Source organism: Microtus ochrogaster, chromosome 7 (genome assembly GCF_000317375.1).
Source record: "Microtus ochrogaster isolate Prairie Vole_2 chromosome 7, MicOch1.0, whole genome shotgun sequence".
Lineage (NCBI taxonomy): Eukaryota > Metazoa > Chordata > Mammalia > Rodentia > Cricetidae > Microtus > Microtus ochrogaster.
Window position 1 is genome coordinate 82,684,818 of NC_022014.1, and position 21,514 is coordinate 82,706,331.

At 54.6% G+C, this 21,514-nt stretch overlaps 1 protein-coding gene and 1 long non-coding RNA gene across 2 annotated transcripts in view; one reads left to right on the forward strand and one right to left on the reverse strand.

Moving 5' to 3' along the window:
• Positions 1–1,717: 1,717 nt before the first annotated feature.
• Nptx1 (neuronal pentraxin 1) lies at positions 1,718–12,841 on the reverse strand. Its single transcript, XM_005350836.2, has 5 exons — positions 10,187–12,841; positions 9,690–9,897; positions 7,661–7,905; positions 6,248–6,427; positions 1,718–5,619 (listed from the first exon to the last, which is right to left on the reverse strand). The coding sequence occupies exons 1-5, from the start codon at positions 10,628–10,630 to the stop codon at positions 5,398–5,400; spliced, it is 1,299 nt and encodes a 432-aa protein (XP_005350893.1). The 5' UTR covers positions 10,631–12,841; the 3' UTR covers positions 1,718–5,397.
• Positions 12,842–15,076: 2,235 nt separating this feature from the next.
• Positions 15,077–21,514, forward strand: part of LOC113456311 — a 12,358-nt gene continuing 5,920 nt past the window's right edge. Inside the window, exon 1 of the long non-coding RNA XR_003377129.1 lies at positions 15,077–15,484. This is a non-coding gene — a long non-coding RNA (uncharacterized LOC113456311). The remainder of the gene's footprint in view (positions 15,485–21,514) is intronic.

Genomic DNA, 21,514 nt, shown 5'->3' on the forward strand with positions numbered 1-21,514 from the left:
TCAGGGCTACAGAGAAACTCTGTCTCAAAACAAAACAAAAAAGGCATTAGGGATGACCCATAGTGTGTGGCCTAGAGCTGCTCCAACCGGATATGACCCTCCCTGTATACCTCGTAAGAGAAGACAGTGCCCACCACAGGCACCCTAAAGGCCTCCACTTTCTGTTTGTTTTGTTTTGTTTTGCTTTTGTTTTTTGATACTGGGTTTCTCTGTAGCTTTAGAGCCTGTCCTGGAACTAGCTCTTGTAGACCAGGCAGGCCTCGAACTCAGAGATCCGCCTGCCTCTGCCTCCCGAGTGCTGGGATTAAAGGCATGCGCCACCACTGCCCGGCTCGGCCTCCACTTTCTGTAGACTAAAGTAACACCTCTCTAGAGAGCCGGGGAGGAGCGTCCGCTTGGCATGCCATCAGGACAGACTCCCTCCCTCCATGTCTCCCACACAATGGCTTGTACCAAATCACTGCTTCTATGTCCTGGCCAGGGATTATAGGCACTGGCAGGAAACCCTGGGGAAAGCCAGTGAGTAGCCAGAGTGGCCAGTCCCTTCTGCGAACATAGTGTGTATCTGTTTAGGCATGGGGAGGGGGCAAGCAGATGACTCTTTTGGCTTCCATGGCCTCTGGCCTCAGGTAGTTAAGAATTCTAGGATCTATAATGCCAGGATACGTGGACCATTCAAAGCTCTGCATCTACCCAGAGTCAGATTTTCAGGAATGGCCACTCTTCCCTAGGTTCAGGGCTCCCAAAGTCACTCACTCCCTTTATTTTGTGGATAAGAAAACACGCTAGCTGGGAACTTCGGATGCACACATGGGATTCATCCATTAGCGGGATATGGCAGAAGAAAGCAGAATCAATCCCAGGCCTGACACTTCCTACCTGTATCCAGCAGGGAGGGTGACCATGAATGGGAAGCCTGAGTTACTGGGTGCCCAGGCCCAGGGTAGTTATTTGTGGAGGCTCTCTGCCTCTGTGTCAGCTGCCTCCGAGAGACTCAGAGCCCTCACCCCAACATCCCAGGGGTTCTAGGGCTGTAGAGGGGCACAGAGTGATGCTAACACAGGCTGGAATCCCTCTCTTATAGATGAGGGTCCCGTGTCCTGACTGACAACATTGGCAAGTTTTAGAAGGGCAGTCAAAGAAGGGCTGGAAAGATGACTCAGTGGGCTAAGGGCTTGTTGTGCAGCAAACATGAAGTCTTGAGTTCAGATCCCAGAACCCACGTAAATAGCCAGGCACAGTGGTGGCTGTAACCCCAGAGCTGGGGCAGGAGCAGAGGCAGGCAGATCCAGGATCTCATTGACCATCCAGTCTAGCTGAATTGGTAGTCTCCAGCTTCCGTGGGAGAACTTGCCGCTAAAAATAAGGTAGTGCAGGGGTGGGGGTGGGGGATGGAAAGATGACTCAGGAGTTAAGATCACTGACTGCTCTTGCAGAGGACCTGGCTTTAGCTCTCAGCATCCACACAGTGGCTGGCAACTTCGCTGTAACTCCAGTGCAGGGGAATCCGATGCATCCTCCTAGCCTCGGAGGCGCGTGCGGGTGGAGAGGCATCGAGGAAGACACCAGTGTTGAGCTCTGGCCTTGGCAAGCACACGCATTGACCCCCCATATGTTTCTGCAAACACACAGCCAGAGAGAGAGAGTCCACGCATTGACCCCCATATGTTTCTGCAAACACACACAGCCAGAGAGAGAGAGTCCAGGGAGACCAGAGTCTTTCTTCACTCTTTACTGTGTAAAAATAAACTCAACAATTCATGTCATCTCAGCAAGAAAATGGGGGGGGGGAAGCAAGGGTACCAGTATAAATAGTGCACTTTCAGAATGGCTGATGGTGGTGGTATACCCCTTTGATACTCAAAAGGCTGCAGATTGTATGAAAAATGTACAGCTTTGGTTAGCAAATAATGAAAAAGTAAGATACATCGATTCTTTCATATTTTACAGTATGTACATTGTAACAATATCAACTCTAGGGGGGTTGCTCTTTTTGGCAAATAAGACAAAATTGGGACTCTAAGTATTGGGCTTTTGTTTCTCCTCAATGACTTGTTCCCCTTTGAACAGATTGCACATAAGTCCACTGCGTACAGAAGCAATACAATTCCCATCGTCAGCTGAGTAAGTTTACACGTTGTGTTTTAGATGAAATCATGATCGCTTTCAGCCACACTTGGGTTACTAAGGACGTGATGCCCTTGTGTTCGCCAGAGTAGCCCAAGTGTCTTCGAGCAAGCTCAGAATTGGTATCCAAATATCCTCATCCCATCCCACATAACCAGTCAGCTCCAAGACAAAGAACCCACCATCAAAGGCTTTTTTTTTTTTAAACCTCCTGGTCCCCAGCACACCCTTGAGACCCGGTGGCCCCTTATCAGAGCTCATTGGAATGACTGTGAACCTCAGGCCCGCCTCTCCTGCCCACATGACAACCCCTTGGTCTCAGGTCCCAGGGCTGGTGACAAAGTGATCTTTGCAGTCTTAGAAAAGAAGTTGGGAATCTACAAAAGGAAAAGAAAGCATACAAAAATGTATCTCTTTCTGCCAAAATACACGCTTTCAGTCCTACATTTTGGTGGAGCCTGAAAGTATTTCCAAGGGAGATATAGGTTGAGATAATTTATAAGTTTGTCCTATTCTTTCATAAAAATACTCTTGTTTGGTAATAAACTTTTTTCTTCTACAGTAAGAGAAATAATACTGTGTTATCAAAAGCAAGAAGGCTTACAATTCAAGTGGGCTCTCAGCCCCCTAGGGCCTGGGAGCCTCCGTGGCAGCTCTCCCACCCTAATGCCCAGGGTGCTGTCGGACACCATCGGCAGAAGCAAACACTGTCTCGACAGTGCATTTTATCTCTTATTTTATAAAATGGCTTACCTGAGAGAGGCATGTATTATTCAGTGCAAGAGGGAACATCAATCAGATTACGGAGTCGATGGAAAGCATGTGGATCAGATTTGCGGCTGTCATTACCTTTCTCAGGGCCAGCAAAGTGCCAAGTGTGAACACAGTGACGGAGGGGAGGGGCTTGGCACAGACTCCAGTTAGGGGCAGGGCAAGAGCTAGGTGTCAGCTTCTGTCCCTGGCACCGTGGGTGCCGCACGGGAGAGGGGAGCTGGGAGATGAAGGGATAGAGGCATAAGCATTGGGGTGTGCTCTGCCCTCTAGGCAGGGGCAGAGGATGGCTTGTGGTCCTGAACGGACAGCTCCCACCCCACCCATCTGGGTGCAGGTGGTCTGGGGTCCGCATTGGCAGGGGCTGGGGCTGGTGGCAGGGGTTGGCAGGAGTGCACCGGGCACAGCCGGCTCTGGGCCTTGCCTGGTGGTGGCTCCCAGACGGCTATAAAAGTAAGGGTGGGGCTCAATCTGGTCTGGAAAGTTGATTCCAAGCTCACACTCTTGCTCTCTCCCACCATGGGTACCATTCAGACTTATTCTCAACCTAGATGTTAGAGATGCTTCTTGCTATGTCTGGGGAGAAGGAGGGGAGAGAGATTGATCTCTCTCGTGACCTCCCCCAAACCCCTGGCTTGCTTACCCAGCCGTTTTTTTCAGTAACTACGTGGGTGATCACAGGACACTGGGTGGCACTTAGCACACAACACAGAACCAGAGAAGTCCATGCAGGCAAGGGAACACGCACTGGACCAAGGGAGCAAGGAACACACCACCCTGAAGAACATGCAAACACAGAAGATCCCCACAGATCCAAGGATGCCACAACCCGAAGGGCGCTGAGGAAGCACAGGAATGCAAGAAAAAGCCACTGCCGGACGACGCGTGGCACACCGCCTAATTCGCTCGCTCTAGCGGTGCGCCACAGAGCAGTGACCGGGAACCGTGCAGACACCCACAATAACAGTGACACAGACGGCACAGACGACACGGATGCACTAGGTTCAGACACAACAAAGACCTGTGTGGAAGGAGACAGGTGCCCCTGGAAGGAACAGCAGGAGCAAGCCCTGCTCCCGTTGAGGAAGCGTCTGCAGCTGCAGACGGGCCAGGCAGTGCTGCGTAGGTTTCTAGAAAGACTTGCCCGCCTTTTGCTAGTCAGGCTACTGGAGACATAGTCCAGGTGTCCTTGGGCGTGTGCCCACAAAATGGGGAAACAAAGCAGGGTCCACCCCACCTGGACACAGCCTCCTCAGTGTTTGCTGTCATTCAACAGACACGTGTGCACAGACACATTTTGTCCCCCTCCTCAGAAGGCGGTATGCATGCTGCTTCCATTAAGGAAAAGCCACAGGCCCGGTGGCAGGTTGGGGCTGCCACAGGGCTTGTGCCCCATGAGATGCAGGCGTGGATGGCAGGCCCCACCGTGGCCAGCAGGCTCCACCTGAGAGGTGTCTGAGCCACTGGCCCCTGAGAGGGGTCTGAGCTAGCTCACCTGGGCCTGGGTGTGCTGGGAGGGGTATGGCTGTGAAAAATGCCATGGGAAGACATTCCCATAGACTGTGGGTCAGGTCTCAGTGCCCTCTGGAGGGGGATCAAGCACATGAGACTCCCCACTTGAAGCCCCTGGTCTCTCTACCAGAGGGAGGAGGGAGGGTGCCGAGGCCCCGTGTCCTGGGACTCTGTGGGACACTCCCTTCTCATAACCACTGGGCTGAAGTAGCACAGCTTTGTAGGCCTAGAGGGAATAACAGGTCCCAGTCTTGAGTGACAGAAGGAGGCAGGAAGGCCAAGGGTAAGGTGCAGACCTGAGACAGAGCTGCTGAGTGGCCCACTCTACCCTCAGATGCAGAGAGCAGACAACCTGACTCGGGCTGGGGAGGGAAATGACGGCATCTAGGTGGTACCAGGACAACCAGCCTCCGATTTTCAGAGAATCCACTTATCCCAAATAAAAATTCCTGTGGCAAGGCCTCCCCAGCCTTAGCAGACTATTATAAGACTTACATCAAGAGCGGGCTATATCACTCCCAAAGAGGTCTGCAAACGAGGATAAATGTCTGTGCTGAGAGAAATACCAGCCTCAAGACACACAAGCAGCTGACCCATCAGGAACGCACAAAAACCACAAAGAAAGGAGGGAACTCTCATTTTAAAAGAAAAGCCTCCCCTACACACACACACACACACACACACACACACTCACTCTCTCTCTCTCACCTAACTCTGCATTGTCAAAGCTGATGCTACCTGCTTTAGCTAGGCATGCCCGGGAGATAGTAGGGCCCCTAGGGAGAATGGGGGTGTCCTTAGGGCCAAAGAAGAGCCGGGACGGTTTCATGTGCACGGAGACGACAAACCAGGCTGAGTGAGTGTGCGTGTGCAGGGGCCGTGGCCTTGAGTCATTCCTGGGGGAAGGGGAGAAGAGACGATGGGTCATCACCGCACAAGCAGGGTGGGCAGGCGTGGGGCTGGGGGCTCAGCCCTCGCCTGAAGCCTTCAGTTGATCTGGCGACAAGCCTCGAATGTCCACTTGGTGGCTCCACCAAAGATCTCAATCTGGGACTCAGTCCAGGCGATAACGTTGCCGGAGAGGGCCTTGCTGCTGCAGGTGGCCAGGTTGTAGACTTCTCCGGGGGTCAGCTTGCGGTCCCAGATGTTGAAATGGGCCAGCTCACCCACAAACGCTTGGGTGGCGTCAAACCCTCCGCCTAGAGTGTCCTTTGGAGAAGAGTGGGGGATGGGAGAGAAGAAGGCATTAGCTGGGTGATCCAGGAGTCTAACCGGGCAGCCCACTGCTAGGAATGAAGCTGGGTATCCACGCCTCCCTCCCCGTCAGGGTGGGTCGCCTCCCTCCACAGCATGCACTTAGTACTGTTTGTGCTCCTGCACCTGGATCTTCAAGACACTGTACATGTCCCTCCCTGAGAGGAACCCTGGGAAAGGATAGGTGCCAGCCCACTCTGGATATAGGTTGTACCCCCTGCAAGCCTTGAGAGATACCTCTTTTCACACAGTCAGTCCTCTGGGCAATAATGAGTGTGGGGGAGGGGCGGTCAATGATCCTCTCAAACACCCTATCTACTGAAAGATGTCCCAACAGGAATGGAAGACTTGACTTCCTGTCCCGTCATCTCCCTCCCAGGTGCCGGTGCCCAGTGGGAGATGAACCACTTCACAGGAGCTAAATTATTCATCGCTAAAAGTGGAACTGGGCTTCCCATGCCAAAGAGGCCTGCTGCTGCAGTCTCCAAGAGCACTGGGACCTGGGCCCACTCCCACGGAGCTTCCTCAAGCCCGCCCGGAGCACACACTCCCCCCGCCCCTCACCCTCTGCCCAGGTCAGTACCTGCTCCTGGCCCAGGACCAGCACGCCCTGTGGTTTGATGGGGTGATATGGAGCCAGGTTCTCTCCATTGCCACCCTGCGTACCGTCCTGATAGGCCTCCCAGACCCCATCGCGGGTGGTCCAGGTGACACAGATGTGGTGCCATTTGCTGTCATTGATTACAAAGGGCAGCTTGGCCACCTAGGGAAGAGGACGACATGCATTATGGCGGCCATAGCCCAGCGCTACCCAGAGCCGAGGACTCTTACAACTTCCTTTGCAATACTCCTCAATCCACTTTACAATTCTCGCTGGGCTATTAGAGAGCTCTTACAGCAGCATCACCCTGCAGATGTCCTCAGCATCTGCCAACCCCACCCATGGATGGACGGGCAATGGAATCCCATCAGAAACCAACAGCGTAACCAAGGAGCCCTTGAGACCCATCTGGACACACACCACCTCACCCCCCCCCCCCCCCCTCTTAGCTAGCCTGAAAACAAGCCACTAACAGCGTGTGTCCCTGGTAGCTAAGTTCACTACTACGGCCTCCCCACTGGGTCTCTTTCTCAGCAGTCCACTCCCAATTACTAGGTCCTCTGGTCTACACTGCCTGCCATCAGCCCCTGCAGAGAACCCGAGAGAGGCTGTAAGAACGGCTCGGACTTGTCTGAGCGGGCGTTTCAGACCCTCATCCACCCCAGACTGGAGGACAGTGCGTGACAAGTCCCGTCCCACAAGGCCAAGGAACGTGCCGTGCATTCTAGGGTCTTTTGATCCTGTTCCCAGCCAGGTCTGAGTCATTCTCTCTACTGGTGCTGGAGTAGAGAGGAGGGAGTAAAAACAGGTAGCTAACTCCACTAACCCAGAGGGGCAGGGTGGAGCGCAGCTCGCTGGAGAGAAAACCGCACTCTCCTGGTGGGAGGGGGCTGACCTCTTCCCGAGAGCAAGGCCAAAGTGAGACAGATCTAGACAAAGTGAGAGACTCTAGGCCGGCTTCACCCTCCAGAGAACCTAGTCACTAAATATGGAAAACCCCAGCCAGTCGCCCAGCCAGCGGAGGAGGAGCCGGAATATCAGCAGGACGGACTAGAACATTCCCAGGGCTGTCCTCCACCACCCTTCCTTCCTCCCCTCCTCCAGCTAAGTCCTCTTTCTGGAACATTCCGGCTCTCCTTGTTTTCCAGTGAGAGCAGGTGAAGATGTTCCTCCCCATTTCTGATCGGCCTCAGCCTCCTCCTCCTCCCTCGGTCTTGCTGGGCAGACATTGTTCTCAGAGCCACAGCCTTGATAAGCACTCCACACCCCAGGATCTAGAAGGCCTGCCGTTGTCCCCTAACTCTGGTGGGGTGTGGGCACACAGCTCTGATGACATCCCAGGGTCCTGATTGGGCCTCACCCTGCTGCCCTGGTCCTGCAGGATGGTGGTATTACCTTGTCATTAATGAGAATCTCCATGGGGTTGTTACCCCATTCAATGAGGACCAGCTCGTTGGCCTGCCCAGGCACAGCGTAAGAGAAGGGCGTGCCCACTCCAGGCGCTGCGCTGGACTTGAGCCACATGCACACGGTGAAGGCGTACATCTCCGGCAGGCTCTTCTTCACCTTGGCGTACATGTAGTTGGTCCGCAACGGGAATGTCAGCTGGAATTTGTCTCCGGGGCGATTGTCTTTCTGACCTAGGGAGGACAAGATGAGTCCTGCCATCTTGACCAAGTGCTTATGGTACGAGTTGTGTTTGGTCCCCCCAGTCAAGTCCCGTGATGCAGAAAGGGCCAGCTGGCAAAAGAGCTGACCCAAGATCTCTGCACTCTGGGCCCGGCCAACTCTTATTGCCACATGGTGGCATCTCTTGGGGAGGCAAGGGTAGGGGAAGAGCACAGGACAGGCTGCGAACCTGCCTCTGGACTGCAGAGTGGGCATGGAGAAGGAACTGGGCCTGCTTCAGGGCACACTGGCTGAAAGACTGAGAAGCTATGGCTGCAGGGGAGGAAGGAACCAGGCTAGCTCCCTGCTGAGCATCCCCCGTGGGGGCCGACCTGATTTAGACAGGGACGGTGTTTAGGACCTCTTGATTGTGTTGGGTTTTTCAATCTCCAGCAAAGACAGCCATCCCCTCCTGCCTGCCCCTTCTTTGAAGCCAGGACATACTACATCCAGGCACTCACTGGACCTTTGCACAACTCCCTCAGATGGAGCTACAGCTCCCCCAAGGATGCTGCCTGGAGTCCACTGAGAGAGGCAGGGCAGCAGGGGAAGTCACCCTCCTTTGGATCAGAGACCCCGGGGTGATACTTTGAGGGGGTCACAGCCTCTGATGAGCTTCCTGGAAACTCAGGCCCTGTGCCTGGTTCCCCCATCCAGTTTCTTGACTGCTAACCAGTATCCTCTGAAAATGTCTTAACTCTCACCCCCACCTCTACACCTCCTGTGGCTGGCCCTGGGCCTGCTGTTACTGGCTCCCAGGAAAACAGGTCTTGTTGAGAAGTGGGTACTCACCCTTTTAGAGCCAAGGGATGCACCTGCCCTGCCAGCTCCTGGCTTTACCCCTGCCCCAGAGCCCAGGAAGAATCTGGTACCCAAATTAAGAGTGACTTCTAGAAAGCAGAGGGTCCAGGCCAGAAACACCCCCAAGCCAAGAGAACAAGAGAACAGGGTCAGTCCTGACTGCAGATCCCTCCCAATTCAGGCTCGTAGTTTGGGGGGTAAGGAGTACTGGCCTCTCTCAGGAGTGTTTTCTTTTCCTGAATCTCCCACCCCTCCCTTCTTAGGTCTCTTTTCCTTGATGTTTTTTCAGTTACATAACACGCCTTAAGATGGCACTGTTTAAATCCAGCCGGCACATTTTGCAGTCCGGGCAGGGTCACGTGTCCCTGTTCTGAGCTGAGTGCCCCCTCCCCCTTTTACAACCTTGTTTGATTTCTGCGACTCCAGGGCACAACTAATCAGTACACCCAGGCAGGTGCTAGGGGCGGTCTGAGTTCACGACCAGGGCAAACTCAGCGGCATGAAAGATGGGTCACTGGAAAAAGAAAATCGAAAGAGGGGCCTCAAGGTGGAGAGAGGGACCTGGACCAGGACACCAGGGGCACTGGGCAACTGGGAGGAAAGACACTCAATGGCCCAAGAGGGCAGGTGTCCAGTCTTTGCTGGCCACATGTTCCAGCTGAAGCAAGGCTTTCCGAACACTAAGGAAAGCTTGGGCCAGACACAGCTACTGTGCAAAGTTACTGAAGATTAAACAAATCAGACTTGAAAAAAAATCCTGTGAGTGTCCTGACTGCACTGTGCAATCCGTTCTTAAGCTCCGCTGCTTCTCCAGGACACTACGCGGGAAGCTCTGACTGGGGAGGGCTTACAGTGTGGGTCCGGGACCAGAGGCCAGGGCAGGGAGCGGGACCCTGGCCTGGCCATGTCCCTAGAGGGAGCCGAGAGCATGCAGCATGTCCCCCTGAGCCCTTACCTTTCTCCAGCTCGCTGATCCGCTGATGCAGGGAGGTCAAGGCGCTCTCGATCTTGACCCTCTCCTCTGTGTCGTTCTTGGGGCCCCCTTTGCCCTCCTCCAGAGTGTTCACCCGAGACAGCACCTGCCGCTCCAGGTCATCGATCTTACTCTGCAGCAGATCCTTGAGGCTGTTGGTCTGGCTGGAAGAATTGAGGCGGCTGTACTGCTGCGGGGGCACAAGGGCAGGGGAAAACCACACCGTTAGGCATGCAGCCCGGACCGTGAGCGAAGGCCCGCGGCGCGGTCCCTGGAACGATTGCGGGGGCGGCCTGGAGGGGAGTTCCAGCTAAAGGCCGCCCTCGGCGCCCCGCAGGGTCCGAGAAGCGACGGTCTGGCATCGCGCGCCGAAGAGGCAAGGAAGGGGGTTGCGGGGGCGGATCGGGTCGGGATGGGGGTGGGCGAGGGCAGAAGGGCGCACAACGCGGAAGGGAGGGGGGACCGCAGCTCACGCGGACCTCGAGGTTCTCCAGTCGGGTTTTGAGAGATTGCAAAGTTTGCCCGAGTTGGCTGAGAGTCTCCGCGGCCGGCGTCCGGGACAGGTCGCCCATCGTGTTCTTGCCCGAGCCAGGCTGCTTGCGGCCGCCGCCCGACCTGGCTTCGCCGGGACCTGCGTCCAGGGTGCTCTGGCTCTCGCAGCGGCCAAGCTTGGTGGTCAGCTCCCTGATGGTCTCCTTCTGGCTGAGGATGGTCTCCTTCTGCTGCAGCACGGTCTCACGGAGCTGCAGCACGTTGCTCCGAAGCTCCTCCGCGCCGCCCGCGGCCACGGACGCGGCACACATGTCGGCGTCCACCGGCACCGATGTGCAGATAAAGCGGGTCGGCCCGAAATCCTGGGCCCAACTGCCCAGGAGGCAGAGGGCGAGCAGCGCACAGGTGCGCGCGGTGCGGCCGACCAGCATGGCTGCGGACACCTGGAGCACCGAGTCCGCTCGGCTCCGGTGGGGTTCGGGCTGGGACCGGGTTCGGGCTGGCTGGGGCAGTCGCTCGGCAGGCGGCTCGCGCTCTGGGCACCGAGCTTTTCAGCCGTACGGTCTTCTCAGCCGCGCTCCTCGGCCCCCACTGCCGCCTGCGCTGCGGAGCCCGCGCCTTTTATGCAGCCGCGGGAGGGGCCTCGGCGCCGCCGACGTCAGCGGGGGAGGAATCCCGCTTTAATTGTGTGCGGACGGGCCCCGCGGCGCCGCGGGGGTCGCACGGGAGCGCGGCTGGAGCTACTTCAGCCCTCCCTCTCTCATCCCTCCCGGATCCGCCGCCGCCCCCTCCCACCGCCTTCGTACGCACGCCCCCGCCAGGGCCCGCGCCGCTTCCCCGAAGGCTCCCAGAACACGGCCAATGGGGAGATCAACCGTGGACCTGGATTAGAGGCTGAGGCACCTACTCGGTGCCACTAATCTCCGACGGGGCTCGGAAGAGAAGAAAGGCTACCAAGACAAGCTCAAATCGCTGGGTCCCCCTGAATGCTCGCCAGGTTCAGGTTCTGCGCGCTTGGAGCCCTTTTCTCCCCAAGTCGTCAACGTCGGTGTGCCCAGCGTGCAGCTCGCCGAGGTTCAAGAAAAGGGGTAGCGAGGCTACTCCACGGCTCGTAGACGTCCGTTTGGGGCTGAAAGCCACGGAACACCCTGGGTCTGGGAACTCCCACGCCCTAGATCCCCGCCCTCCTGCATTCCCCTTTTCCCAATTCCTGGGGTTCGTGGACCTAGCAATGCTACCTCCCGCCCCAGAAGAAGAGCCCCCCCCCCATGCACTCGTCAGGACTGGTGCCTTCTCGCATCTGCGGATCGAACCCTTCCTGCCATCAAAGCAAGCCTAGTTCCGGGCAGGTGGTGCCCCAGAAGCTGGCTCGAAAGGGGCCCCGGCGGGAGCTCCTTCCCTTAGAGTGAGGATGCGCTCTGGGCGTGTCCGTGGGTCCCTTTGTATGTCTATGTGTGTTGGGCTTCGTTCCACATGAACTCTGCCTAGCCTTTCCTCTCGCTCCGGGACTTCGGGGGAGGGGCCCCAGAGGTGGGCAGCGACTTCTTCGCATCTCTGATCGTTTTCTTATAGACACTAGACACCCTGACCAAGCCACCCCCATACCTACGCCTTTTTTTTTTTCTTCTGGATAGCGGCACCGCCTGGCTGGGATTCCAGTCCAGGTTCCAGTGCCTCTGGGGACTATGGACAAGGGTCTGGGCTGCATCGTGTGCCCCAAGTCAGAACCAGAATTGGGCCTGGGAACTCATTCCAAGCTCCAATTATGTAGAAAGGGTAACTAAGGCAGGGAGAACCCAAATCGGGTTTTAAAAGACTGAAAGAGCTCCAGCTACCAGCTGGCCTGGTTGGCCCCGCAGACCGTCCCCCATCTTTTCCAATAAGCCGTCGATTGGTTGCCCCACAGCCTTTTACAGGGCCCTGGTCCAGACAAGGTCCCCACCGTGAGTCCGGGATCCACAGGCAGCCCTCGGACAGTAGGTCCCAGAAGTGGGCAGTGGGCATCGCCGGCGGTGAGAGTAGAAGCCAGATTGACAGAGAAGCCATTATCCAGGTCTTCTCTGACGCCTCCTCCAAGCCCCAAGCCCCAGGGGCGCCCCACTGCCTACGTTCCACATCTTCGCATTTAACCATCCGGAGTCCGGGCTGCGAGCCTCCGTGGCCCCTGCATGCCCGATGCATCATCGCTAGACAGCCGCTTCCGGGCGCCAGAGGGACCCCTCGGCCCGCACGCGGCCGTCCTGGGCTCGGTGCAGAGAGAGAGTGCGGGGCTCCCGCTCCAGCGTGTCCACTGCCCTGCATCGAGCACAGGAATCCGCAGCGCCTCGCGCCCGGGCACCCCCTAAATCCCCCCCTTGGGACCCAGGATTAGCCTCGTGCCTCTCTGGGCGGGACGTGCAACGGAGCCACACTAGATGAGGAGGAACTCCGGAGGAATAACCAGGGGCGCTGCGGTGCTTGGAGATTAGCCCCCTACTCCCAGCCTAGTGCGGAGGGACGCGGGGACCCCGCGCAGGCTTAGCGCTTCGGCCCGGCGGCGCCTCCCCCACGCGTCTGACACGAAGCAGTTCCCGGCCCGGCCCTGCGGCGAGGCTATCCCGGCTCTGAGTGCGTGGGCGCGGGAGACTAGCCTGGCCCTTCCTCTGCAGGTGTGTAGAGGGAGCTGGAGTACTTAGCTCGATTTTGTGTCTTGAGGCCCAGGAGCGGACTGGGACTCCGATTTTTACCATCCTGGAGACCTCAGCGGCTTGGTACTTTTACACTTAGGTACTGAGGATGCGTAACCTTTTGACAGAGGATGATGGGAGCGGGTGGCTCAGAGGGTAGAAAGAGTCCCAGGCCTGTGACCAGGGGCGACAATACCTTTGGGATCTACGGAGCCTAGGCTAGGGAAGACAGCTAAGGGCACAGTCCACTGGGCCACCTTAGCGAAGTGTTCTGTCCACTTGGAGGCGCTATGCGGACCCCTACTGGAACCACCCAGCGCAGGTGGGCAACCACACTAGAAGAGGCTTCTTTAAATCCTTTCCAGCCGTTCTCAGGATCCTGGGTAGGGAGAATCCACCCTGGTCGTTACAAAGTTGGCTCTGCTTCCCATTGTTCTGACTGTCTAGAAGCCCAGGGGGGCCGGGGAAAGGAAAAGGAAGTGTATCTTACCCAAAAACCATCCGAGGGGAACCCAAGGAGCTCCTTACACAAAGACAGTTATTTCTCTCTGCCTGGCCCGGGTACCACATCCCAGAGCTTGGAATTGAGGTGAGAAGAGGTGGAGTAAATACCCCTGCGTGGGTCTGTGGACACAGTGCCACACCTGGGGCTGGGAAACCCTGGGGCCTAACACAGCCTTACAGAGTGGTCCCACCATGCCCATGCAAAGCCCAGAGATAATAACGGCAGGAGAACAGAATGAGATGTATAAAATAATTAGGAAGTGATGCATTTAGACTACTTAGTTTCCACTATAATTATTTAATTGTAATTTTTATGTAATTTAAGCCTTCGTGATGGCTGGGCTAACCAACTTGCAAACTTCCTGAAGATTGAACAGCCGCCCGGCCTGGGCTCAGCACACCACGGAGAAAGGGAGCAGTTCTCACTCGGCGAGGGCGGGGGTGGAGGGGTGGGGTGGCAGGTAAATTTTGTTTGTAAGCTGATGAAGCTGAAGGCTGGTGCTAGGGTGGAAAAGGTGGGTGTACTCAGGAGGACTCCACAAGGAAATCGCACAGTATTATGAGGGCATCAGTGCCTGGCAGGCCCTTCACCCAGAGGAGAGTGGGAGCTCACAGGGGTGGGCTCAAGCTCCTTCTTACAGCTTGGCTCCAGCAGTGCCAGACAGGGCACCAGCCTCCCCAAACCCCTGCCTCTGAGCCCTGCTAGCATGAAGGTCCATGCACCTCACACTTTGGGAAAAGCTATCCTAGCTGGGGAGAACCTGGGAGAGGCCTATTTCCCCCTTTCCAAGAAGAGAACCACAGAGTCTCACTGACTATCGAGACTCAGGGAAACTCATCACAAAGCCATGTGCAAACCCTCCTGGGGGACCTGCCATAGCATGCTGACGTCAATCTTGGGTGGTGAGTGCCCTGCCGAGGATTAAGTGGCTGTTTTTTTTTCCTTGCCCCCCATGCCTGTGTTGTTCTGGGCTGACTCTCTTTTCAGCCCTGATGCTGGCTGTGTTTTGTTTCTCCCCCTGAGTGGTGTGGGTGCCAACTGATACTTCCTATGTGACAGCATTCCCCAAACAAGGTTGGGGGACAGTATCCACAGACAGCCACCTGCGGGCTTCTTACTACCACAGGGACAGCCTTAAGGACATAGCTATATGTGTCATATGAAACTTCCCCATAAATCACCTAGTGACCAAGGGGAGGGCGGTGGTGCTCAGACAGCAGCAAGCCTCACAGGCCTCTGAGTCAGAGCCTCAGCCCACCTGCCCCCCAGAGTCATTCTCCGCCCACCAGCCTTGTGACTTGCAAAAGACCTGCTTCCTGGCTGGGCTGGGAAAAGTCTTTCTGTCTGTCCCCTCCTTGGACACGTCTGTGGCCATCACCCTATCTTATAATCAAGAAGTTATACTCCTGCCGGGTGGCGGTGGCGGCGGCACACACCTTTAATCCCAACATCAGGAAGCAGAGGCAGGTGGAACAGAGCTCTGAGTTCAATGCCAGCCTGGTCTACAGGGTGAGTTCCAGGACAGCCAGGGCTACACAGAGAAACCATATCTGGAAAAATCAAGTGGGGAGGTGTTGGGGAGAGGTTGATTGTACTTTTGATGCCATTTAATTTTTTAAAAAAATGTTGAAAAAAAGGAGAAGAGAATATTTATTATTGGGCTGGAGTTGCTCAGAAGCTGAGAGCATGTTTTTCTCTTCCAGAGAACTTGAGTTTGGTTCCAAGCACAGATGGTAAGTGGCTCACAGCCGCATGGAACCCCAGTCCCAGAAGATCCGTGACCTCTGACCCCCATGGGCACCTGTAGCCATGTGTGTACAGGAACACACACACACCGGAATCTAGTGGTGAGCATTCCTCCCTGCCGAGCCCCTTACAAGACCCTGGTTGTCCTTTTGCAAGACCTCCTTCTGGATTTGCGCACGTGTCTGGTTAAGGCATGCTTTGGCTATTGTTCTCGCCGATGAAGAGATGCACAGAGACCCACCAGAGGAGGTCTGGTGGAAATGTGATGGCCATCAAGCCCTAACTCCGTTCCAGTTAGGAGTCCTTGCCAGGGAAATGAAAGAGCTTGGTGGGAATCGGGGCCCAGCACATCCCTAGCCACCGTGCAGGTAGGTGGGTGAGGCTGTCTGGGACTCTGGGCTCCAGAGCATCTCGCTTGTCTTCTCCATCTGAAGCTGGCCTTGCTCAGTGCACCCACTGCCAAAATACAAGGGAGTGGGCCCTGCTGCTGTGGGGTCCGAGCTGTCACAGGCAACTCACTCCCCTCCACTTTCTGAGGCCTCCTTCCTTTTGAGCCAGCCTGGAAGCTACTGGCCCAATCCTGCTGGGGACAGGGACCTGCATGGTCTCTCAGCCAGCCCTCCCCTCCCTGTCCTGCTCTGGGGCTGAACCCAGCTTAGGAGAGCTTGCACTGGCGACTTGTTTGTTGTCCCAGTAAGCATTCATTTGCAGGTGGGAATACAAAACGGCCCAGCTCTTCCAAGCAGGGCTTTCAGATGCCAGCGAGATCTTGGGCACTTAGCGCAGTGTAAACATTCCTAGTGTTTGCTCTCAGCTTGGCAGACATTTTCCAGAGCGGCTGCCTAGGGCAGGCAAGGTGCCAGGGCCGGTGATGAACAGAATACCGACCCCCATCTCCGAGAGCTCTCCATCTAGTGCAGTAGGCAGATAAAGCACACTTTCCTCCCCGAGCCCCTGTGCAGAGGTCAGGGCTACCACAGAGAAGTAGTGTCTGCTGACCAGGTGACATTGGAACAAGGTCTGGAAGAGTGTGGGAGGCACAGAAGTAGTTTGAATGATCAACACAGGAACTGCATGTGTAGGTCAGTGGCAGGACGCTCACCTGGCATGCACAAGACCCTGGGTTCAAACCCCAATATCACACAATTACAGACAACATTCAGCATCATGAACAGTGTAAGCAAGTGTGGCAGGGTGTTTACCTTGTCGGTCATGAAATGCTAAACAGGTGTCATACGGGGATGTGGTAGAAACAGACAGACAGACTTTAGGTAGATAGGGAGCCTGGCTGAGTGTCCGTCCACCTCTGAGCAATGGCAATGGTGTGCTCTGTGTCTGGCATGCTCTGAGGTCCCAGACGAAAGGACTTAAGGGGCAACAGAGACCATGAGATTCCACTTCATGAAGGCTGTAGCAGAGGTCAGGGAACATTAGAACTTGAGGACGTCTTAGGGAATTAATGATAGCCCAAGACATTTGGCTTTGGCTTGGGTTTTGAGCAAGAAGAATGATAGAGGGAAGTTTCTGTCCCACCTGGTCCGGCAGCCGTTCAGTCCCAAATAAACACACAGAGGTTTATATTGATTATAAACTGTTTGACCTATTGCTCAGACTTATTACTAACTAGCTCTTAGAACTTAAACTAACCCATAATTCTTGACTATGTTTAGCTATGTGGTTTGGTTTCATTTTCTCAGTAAGGCATTCTCATCTTGCTTTTTCTGCGTCTGGCTGGTGATTCACTCTCTGCCTTTCCTCTTCCCAGAATGTATATTTCCTGCCTGGCTACTGGCCAATCAGTGTTTTACTAAACTAATATGAGTGACAAATCTTTACAGTGTACAAGAGCATTGCCCCACAGCAAAGGATAAACATTAAACTGAGAGAGCTTGGGCTGTCTTCCTCTTGGGGGAGTGAGGCATTGATGCTGCCCACAGGGGAGAGAAGGAAGGCATTGACTGGGTGAGCCTAGAGGAAGAGAGCCATGAGTCCTTACCCCAGAGTCCCACCCTCCCTTGGTGTTATATAGCAAAGCATCACAAGCTATGCTGGGCCCAAATACTCTGCAGGTGTTGGGGACATGAGGCGACCCTGCAGCCTGAGAATAGAGGTACAGCCAAGTCATGAGGAAAGGCACCTGGAAGAATGTGGTATTAAAGAGAAAGCAGGAAGCTGGGCAGTGGTGATGCATGCCTTTAATCCCAGCACTTGGGAGGCAGGGACAGGCAGATCTCTGTGAGTTCAAGGCCAGCTTGGTCCAGGACTTACACCAAAGCTACACAGAAACCCTGTCTTGAAAAACCAAAAGTGAAAATAAAAATAAATTTAAAAAACTAAATAAAGAGAACACAGGGGAAGTCCAGCATTCAAAGCTTTCTAGTCTCTGCATTAAAAACTAATAAGAACCTCAACAATGAATACACTGCCAGGCATTTGTATGATACTTTCTTAACTTCAACATGCCCTACATGGTTCGCCTTGCAGCTCTTCTGACACTAAGCTCATAAATGCAAATGAGAGTGGCCTGGAGGAGCCATGTGGAGCCCCGCCCACATTCACTCTGTCCTAGAGATGAGGTGCTCCTCTCCGCTAACGGCATCTGGCTGGCCTAAAGGGTACCGGAGGGGCCCGCCAGCTCGCTGTGTCCTTGCGCATAAATTTCACCATCTGCCAAACACCGGGAGAGAGCATATGAAATATAAAATGAGTGGAGGCATAAAAGTGTTTCGGAATAAAAATGGTATGTACCGGCGAGGGATTACAGCGACTACAAGGTCTCTGTATGGACGCCATCACTCATACCTAGGAAAGGAAAAGCGTGGGCTCCTTTTGACGGGAAGCAGCAGCTCTCATGCCTGTTCGCTGGGGGACGGGGTGGCCACTGGTTGACCCAGGACAGAGTAGTAGTTGGGGTGAAGTCCAAGGCCTCCCAGGGGCCATCCACAGCACTAGGGGAATGACACGTATCTGAGTAAAGGCACAGCTCAAATAGACTGGACCCCATGCCTATGTGGGTCCCTCTCCTTGCTGCTCAAGGGACCTAGGAAGTAGCAGAGCTGGTGGGCCCCTAGATGTATTTTGCCCATTTTTCGAACGAGGCAGTTGAGTAAACGTGCAAAGGAACAGGATTCCAGGAAAGCAGGAGCTGGCCACCAAATCGGATCATTCATCCGCTTACCGGATGAGCAGCCGTCAGGGGCCTGCTGCGTGCCAGGAACACTCCTGAACCCTGGAGACACAGCGAGGTTTCTGGCTATTTTTTGTTTTAATTGATGGATACAATTTTCTTGGTTTTAAGTTTCTCTTCAGAGCACTTCGCTCAAGACATTGGCATCCACTGCCCATAATTACCAGGAGATGTCTGTAAGAAGGCTCGGCGATAGGTCCGGAGCCAGAATCCAACGGCCCTGCCCAGAGTCCCCAGATCAAGATTTTTTTTATGGTGTTCTAGAGGAAGACCTTGGGGCTCTTTGCCAGACTCTACCCCGAGTAAAAATGTCAAAAAAATGATACGACGGCGAGCTGGAGCAGTGGGAGGGGAGAGGAGTACCGTGGTTAAGCCCTGTGGTCTCTTCAGTTTCAGCTTGACTCTGGGTAGGATGTGAACTGAATCAGATGGAGGTGGAGAGGCACTCAGTGGCATGCCGGGCGTCAACGAATCACTGTGGTTACTACATGATGGTATGTTGTCAGCTCAACTGGGCTAGGTCAGGGTCTCCATGCCAGGTTGTGCAGAAGGAGCGGAGAGACGGAGGAGACCGGCACGCCATCCAAGCTGGGTGTCCCCACATCTCTGTGCCTCCTGCTGACTCAGTGTCTAGATCTCTCAGGCCTTGATGGTCTCTCATCACTATCTTTCCTGGGAACTCGTGCAGATGAAGAGGAGCTCCTGCGGTGGGGAGCAGGGTCATCCTCAAAAATCCCCATGTGGGGGCTGGAGAGATGGCTCAGTGGTTAAGAGCATTGCCTGCTCTTCCAAAGGTCCTGAGTTCAATTCCCGGCAACCACATGGTGGCTCACAACCATCTGTAAAGAGGTCTGGTGCCCTCTTCCAGCCTGCAGGCATACACACAGACAGAATATTGTATACATGATAAATAAATAAAATAAATATTTAAAAAAATCCCCATGTGGAAGGTAGAAAAATTGGAAACCTTAAGCTGCTTAAATAGCTGGAAAGAACGGGAGAGAAAAGGGAACGGGTCCTTGGTGGTGGTGTGTTTAAGTCCCCAAGTCCTTTCTTGGGGATAATTTTTGTTTCTGCTCTGACTCGAAAGACTTCACAGCAGGAACCTGTAGATTCCTGGCAGTGGGCTAGCCTCAGCCACGTCACCTACTTTCTCTTGGACCCTCCTTAGGTCTCTTGTCATGCTGCGACATGGTGAGACACAAATCCCCGGCCCATTGTGCCCCTTCTTGCCACGGAGAGTCTCCAAGTGCTGCCCACCAGGAGAACACAGAATGGCGCTGCTCATACTCGGTGTGCAGTGAGAACCTGCCACTGCCGCCCCTTACTTACCTCAAGGAGGAAGTAGACTAAACCAGAGGGGACAGCAGCGTGCGAAGACCTGCAAGGACGGAGGAGGCCCTTCCTGAAGCCCCCATCATTTCCCCAGGCTGTGGCCTCCTCCTGAAATGGCAGCTTGGAGCTCCCAACTTCTCTGCATGGCCACACACCTTCCTGCAAGTGTTCTGGCAGGAGAGGGTGTCCACGTCTCTGGCAGGCTTGGAGGACCAGGACTCTCCACAGGAATTTTTTTTTTTTTTTTTTTTTTGAGACAGGGTTTCTCTGTAGCTTTGGTGCCTGTCCTGGAACTAGCTCTTGTAGACCAGGCTGGCCTTGAACTCACAGAGATCCGCCTGCCTCTGCCTCCTGAGTGCTGGGATTAAAGGCGTGCGCCACCACCGCCCGGCTTCCCACAGGAATTTTTTAAATTTTTTTTTATTGTTTTTATTGAGCTATATATTTCTCCCCTCCCCTCTCTTGCCCCCACCTCCCCTTCCACCCTCTTCCATGCTCCCCATGCTCCCAGTTTACTCAGGAGATCTGGTCTTTTTCTCCTTCCTATGTAGATCCTTGTATGTCTCTCTTAGGATCCTCCTTTTGTCTAGGTTCTCTGGAGTTGTGGGCTGTAGGTTGGTTTTTCTTTGCTTTATGTCTAGAAGCCACGTATGAGTGAGAACATATGATATTTGTCTTTCTGGGTCTGGGTTACCTCACTCAATATGATGTTTTCTAGCTTCATATGTTGATTTCTCAGAAAATTAGGAATCAACCTTCCTCAAGACCCAGTAATACCACTTTTGTGTATATACCCAAAGGATGCTCAATCGTGCCACAAGGACATGTGCTCAACTATGTTCATAGCAGCTTTGTTTGTCATAGCCAGAACCTGGAAACAACCTAAATTGTCCTTAAATTTTTATTTAATTTTGAGACAGGGTCTCACTACATATCCCTTGACTAGCCTGGCACAGAACTGGGTATGTAGACGAACTGTCCTTAAACTCATAGAAATCTGCCTGCTTCTGCCTCCCAAGTGCCCACCACACCTACCTTGCGCCCTTGTCCTTTCAGTAAGCATCTGACACCCTAACAAAGTGACCTGTGGCCCCTTCCCAGTTCCTTTAGTATCTTGGGGTGGAGACCAAGGGTGGTCTTGTCTGGACCTGCAAACAGACAGCAGCCTCTGGTGCCAATAGAGCCTGGCCTTGGGCATGGGGGCCCAGGGCTGTGTATATAATGTCCCACGAAGCTGAAGCCCACTGTAGTAGCTCTGGTCTCAGAACCTTGAACAAGTCGCTTCAACTTGGGAGCTTTTTTTTTATCTCTGAGAGGTACTATTTTCACTTCCCAGTAGAGGAACCAGAGAAGCCATATCTGAGTTGGAAAGGCCAGAGCACAGGGTGCTGGCTTGGGGGCCAAGGGCCAAGAAGGGGCCTGTCCTCCTACTGTTCCGGGAGGCCTCCTGGCCCAAGCCTACCTGATATCCTGGGAGGCTTTTGCAGACCCAGTGCCTGCAGAGGCCAGGGTGCAGCTCCTCCCAGGCCATGTTGTCCTGGGTGGGCTGGAGGAAGAACTGGAGTGGCCGTGGCTGGGAGGACAGCGATCTGGCCACCAGGAAGTTCGCTTTCTCCTGTTCAGAACCTGGTACCTGCACCCTTCTACCCAGGTCCTGCTCTCATGAAGGCCAAGAGTCCCTGTGGAGAGGGTCATGGGTGTGATGCCCAGCTGGATGCATTAGGTCACTCACACTCATGGCCCCTTTGAGTAGGTTCTGCTTGGGAGTAGTGGAAGGAGAGGCTGAGAGTGACAGGAGCCAAGCCCATGGCCAGGGGGAACTGCTGCATTTTGCTGCAGTATCTGCTTGGAGTCTTAAATCCTCTTCTGTGCTCTC

Coding starts and splice junctions, on each gene's coding strand:
- Nptx1 (XM_005350836.2), bottom strand. CDS start 10,630: ATGCTGGTCGGCCGCACCGCGCGCACCTGTGCGCTGCTCGCCCTCTGC. Junction 9,898..10,186: donor CCCGACTGGAGAACCTCGAG/GTCCGCGTGAGC, acceptor GTGCCCCCGCAG/CAGTACAGCCGCCTCAATTC. Junction 6,428..7,660: donor AGATTCTCATTAATGACAAG/GTAATACCACCA, acceptor CCTCTTCCCTAG/GTGGCCAAGCTGCCCTTTGT.